Below are 5,223 nucleotides of genomic sequence, written 5' to 3'. Positions count from 1 at the left end.
TCAACGCTATTTCCAAGTTGGTATGATGGGTCGTCTTCAAGGATCGATATTGGCATTGAATTGTGTAGTAGCCGAAATGACAGCTGACGTGATGAATTGCAGCTTCCAATATATATATATATATATATATATATATATATATATATATATATATATATATATATATATATATATATATGTATGTATGTATGTATGTATGTATATATGTATGTATGTATGTATGTATGTATGTATGTATGTATGTATGTATGTATGTATATATGTATGTATATGGAAAGGACTCTTACGGCAAGCTTGTCTCTTATTGAGTAGGGTATCCTTAAATCCACCTACGGCCCTCCACCCATTGGAGCTGATGAATGAAACTGGAAACCTAAGAACTTTCTTCGTCATTCTCATGACCACCTATTGGACAAAAAGAAAAACTCTTCCTCCCATTGGAATTATGAACAGTTTTAAGTGGCATCTACGTCGACATATACAAACTGTTTGTGCAAGAAAGTCGGACATATCTTTTTGGAAGCCTTTGGGACCTTTTGTAAACCTAGCTTTAGTGTAAAGAATTTAGATTGATTTAGAAGTTGTACCAACTTTTAATAATAACAAAAAATGTATACAAATGTATGTATGTATGTATGTATGTATGTATGTGGCTCAAGTGGTTAGAGTGTGCAGTTGGAGATTTGCAACATCCGGGACCTTCGGACCAGAGTTTGAGTGCGGGAGGGCCACATACATAAATTCCCTTGGGCAAGGAACTAACATACAATTGCTTCTCTCTCCGGAGTGTCAGGTTCTGTCTACAGCAAGTATCTACAGCAAGTACAGCAAGTGTGAAGTACATCATAGTGACTTCTGATACAGCGGTGTTAGATTGCAGCAGATAGTGATTACAGTATCGAACCTGGGCCTTAGGGGCGCTTGTATGTACGTATGTACAAAATAATTTATGTATGTTTAAGAACTACTCTAGCTAGAGAACGTGGCTATTTTGTCGAGGGGATCTTTGCTTTGCTCAAGATCTGACTACGTGTAGATCTTCTAGATTCGTGTTCATACACATGACAAATCATACACCGTGACACGTACAGCATATCTAGACAAACTAGAGTGTGCATGAATATGGTCAATGTTGTGCATGGCTATAATAACCGAACTCTAGATGTAGGCGGACAGTTGGCATGCAAAGACTTTAAAAGTGCAACGACATTGTTATTTTGTTGCATAGATAGATAGATATCTAAAAAGTTATTTTAGATATCATCCAGACACATCGTCAAAATCTTTTTTTTTTGATTTTGAGAAAAGCAGTGAGACTGCTGTTGAAGAGATGTGACTTAGGTATTTCTTGAAACTCAAGTACTGGAATCGATGTACCATGGGTGTACTGCATGTTTCTTGAAAGCGGACGATGATTGCCTTGACTAAAAGAAATATATGGTGTCTATCGTAGTTAGTCGAGGTTGACTCTACTCCGTGAGCCTGAGGAGGTGTACCAGAATTTAGAGTGCATGCACTTAGGTTAATGACGTTGGCGCGCCAACTCAGTCTTAGCTTTCGCGCCTTTGCGACACAAGCTCAAATTTGTTGCCCTCCCTCCCCCATGTCCCCTACTTTCTCCGTGGGCTGACGTGACAATGAGCGCGGGTTGGAGTCCGGGTCCAAGACCCTCCTATCAGCACGGAACCAAATGAAAATTTCGGCATGCGCAGTGACTCGGGCTGCGCCCCTCGTCAGACCTTCGTAATGGCAGGTCTGAGCAGTTCTCAAACATAAGCATGGTCTTGCTAAATCGAGTTTCGGCGAAGGTAAGGAGTCAATGTACAAATAATTCGAGTAACATATTGCCGTCCATAGTACATAATTATGTATGTAGCTATTATTAGATGTAGCTGCTATGATGTGTATACTGTTGAAGGCGCCACTCCATTAATTAATGGCTGTATTTTTAAAAGAAGCTTCATTATTCATTATATTCATTGCCTCAGCTTTGACAGCTACTATAACTGGGATAGGTGAGCTAAGCGCAGTTTCACTAGACTAATTCAAACAAACATCGCATGATGACGTTGCTGGCGAACTTAGTCTCTATAAGAACATATGCACAAAGTGAATTGGCAAACCTGCCAAAATCCGCGCAGTAAAAAATTCCATGCAGCAATTTAAAACAAAATTTCACATGAAAAAATTGTAAATAGAATACAGGTAAGCACAAAGAACGCACCAGACAAATACCAACCCACTCTGTGACACAAGATCTACAATGATACATGAAATAATTGTGAAAAAACAAATACGCTTTTCAGCCTGTGAAAACCTCGAAATTCTACGTCAGAACACTAGCAAGTGTCTAGCATCTTGGTTTCTTGAATCATAACAGTGGTGTTGACATGGCCACTGTAAAATTGAGGTTGACCTCCCCCAACATAAATTCCTAAAGGACCCTTCTCGACAGCTATTTGTCCATCAAAGATGTTGGTTGTTGAATAAACAACAGAATGAAAGTCAGGCTGGATAGACAACTGAACTGTCATTGAAGACCCTTTCATGATTGTAACTCGCTCAAAGTCAGCCAACCGAATCTGAGGTACAGGAACAGTAGCAGAAGGCTGCTTGACATAAACTTGAACTACCTCATCACCATTCATATCACCCGTGTTTTTCACTGTCACACTAATTCCAATGACATCACATGCTTTTGGCATGCTGTTGTTTACCTTAAGGTCAGAGTAAGTAAATGTTGTGTAAGACAAGCCAAATCCAAACGAATATTGTGGTTCTTCAGTAAAAAATCTGTATGTAAGACCATGGCTGTTTGTACCATTAGCATAAGGATCCATCATTCCAGGAGGAGGAAGGTCTGATGTTGTCTTGTAGTATGTGACAGACGCTCTTCCAGCTGGATTGTATTTTCCAAATAGAACATCCGCCACTGCATTGCCTCCTTGCATTCCTGGATACCAAGCATCCACAATTGCATCTGCATCTTCTACTACATTGCCTAGACCAAGTGTTCCTCCATGTACCAATACCACTATCAAAGGTGTATTCATGTACGCTTTTCGTAAAGCTGAAACCAGATCACCTTGATATCCCGGTAGTTCAATTACTGACCGATCATGACCCTCGGACTCTTCGCGCTGATCTAACCCAATTGCAACCACAATGGCATCAGCACCATCTGCAGCTTTTACAGCATCAACAAATCCAGACTTATCAGTGCACTGTACAGAAGAACATCCAGGTGCAACAACTACTTGCCCATTACCTTCTGGTTTGGATAAGCATTTCCCAGATATCCTTCCCTCACTTTGCTGACGACCAGCATCTGACGTTTTCTTGTAGCACGTTTGCTGAAACCATGTGTAATATTGACAAGAAGGGTCAATCATACACTGAATACAGCAGTTTGTACTATTTGGAGATGCAGAGCCTCCCTCCCCTGCTACAAAATAGTCAATATTCTTTTCAACCGTGCAGTTAGCAGTGACATTGGATGGAATAATTCCCAATGCTGATTGAATGCCAGATACAATTGAAACTACACCGTCATCTGGATATGTGGCATAGTTGCCTAACAATAAACCTGTCTGACTTGCAGATGGACCAATCACAGCAATTTTCTTTATTTTGGTTGTTAAGGGAAGAACATTCTTATTGTTTTTGTACAAACAAATAGCTTCTCTACCAGCCTGCCGTGCCAACATAATATGGTCAGGACTTTCTGAACTCCTATTGCTGATTTGGTTCCAAGCAACCATGCTGGGTGGATCAAGCATTCCTAGCAAAATTCTAATGCGAAATAGACGCTTAAATGCAGTGTCAATGTCTTCTTCAGTCACATTTTTCATACTAAGTGCATTAGGTAATTCATTAACAGCTCTGTTCCCACCTCCCTCTTGATCGAGTCCTGCTTTCAGACCAACCGCAGCTGCACATGTAAGATCGGGACAGTAATGATGAGTAGATGCAATATTTGCCCATGCATCGTAGTCACTTACAACAAATCCTTTCCATTTCCATCGTTTTCTCAAAACACCATTCATCAAATTCGGATCTCCACAAGTTGGAATGCCATTAATTGCATTATAACTACACATCACGTGACCTGCTTGAGCATATCTGACACAGGCCTTAAATACTGGCAAATAGGTCTCCCATAAATTTCTCGCATCAAGCTTGGCAGAAAATGTTACTCTTGACTGCGGTGACGACTCAATATCATAAGCAGCATAGTGTTTGCAACATGCTGCAGCTAGTAAATATTTTCCAGAAAAATTTCCCTGAGATGCAGAAACAAAATTATAGGTGAGCTGAGCTGAAAGGTAGGGATCCTCTGAGTAAACTTCCTGAGATCGACCCCAACGTGGATCTCGAACTAGGTTCATGTTAGGGGCATACAAAGTGATTCCAGCTCCATTCTCATGATGCCCTCTGTTTCCAGCGTGAACAAAGCCATTGTGCAGAGCGCGGGCTTCCAGACCAACTACCCAGCCAACATCATGCAAAAGTTGCTTCGACCAAGATGCACCCAATCCACATCCATTAGGAAACTGAGTTGCGTGACTTTCACGAACGCCATGTTCGTCGTCATTAAGCCAGTTGTAACCAGGAATCCCTAGATGAACCAGAGCAGGTGCATCATTGGTCATCTGACCGATCTTGTCCATCAAAGTTGCTGCTTTGGCGAGATACTGCAAACGATCATCTACCGACAGAGTCCAATCCAAGTGTGTTCCTTTTATACTAGGACAGTTGACGTAGTCTTCAACAGAAATAGCGCAGTGAGTCTGATTGAGAGGGCAAAGATATTGGCCTTGCTTGCAGCGGCCGCACAAAGAAGAATCCAGAACGCACTCTCCTGACATTGGGCATAGTTCGAACTCTCCAAGACAACTGTCTGCATTCACATAGAACACAAAAATGCTGGCGACGAAAACGACAACTGCAAGAAGCCTCATAGCGAGCGTTGAGTAGACTACACTTGCACGTTATGTTTCGCAGAGCCCGGATAACGCATATATTAACTAGAACTGGCCTAGCAGCACATGCATTATCCAAATGACTCGAGTTAACAAAATTCTCTATGCTATACTGTTTATAGTTTGAGGCGTGTACACTGTACTGAAGCTGTGAATCATTCTACACCTATGCGTAATTATCAAACTAGTCTACTACCCGAACTTTCAACTTGGAACGATCGCTGTTGACACTCTAGTGAAA

At 41.2% G+C, this 5,223-nt stretch overlaps 1 protein-coding gene across 1 annotated transcript; it reads right to left on the bottom strand.

Moving 5' to 3' along the window:
- Positions 1 to 2,173: 2,173 nt before the first annotated feature.
- On the bottom strand, positions 2,174 to 4,968 carry LOC134192460 (uncharacterized). The gene has a single exon (XM_062661199.1). It carries the CDS (start codon positions 4,959 to 4,961, stop codon positions 2,340 to 2,342), a length of 2,622 nt encoding a protein of 873 aa, XP_062517183.1. The 5' UTR covers positions 4,962 to 4,968; the 3' UTR covers positions 2,174 to 2,339.
- Between the last annotated feature and the right edge of the window lie 255 nt (positions 4,969 to 5,223).

The sequence above is a fragment of the Corticium candelabrum genome, chromosome 16, assembly GCF_963422355.1.
Source record: "Corticium candelabrum chromosome 16, ooCorCand1.1, whole genome shotgun sequence".
NCBI classification, from domain to species: Eukaryota; Metazoa; Porifera; class Homoscleromorpha; order Homosclerophorida; family Plakinidae; genus Corticium; species Corticium candelabrum.
This window is presented reverse-complemented; position numbering and strand designations above follow the sequence as displayed.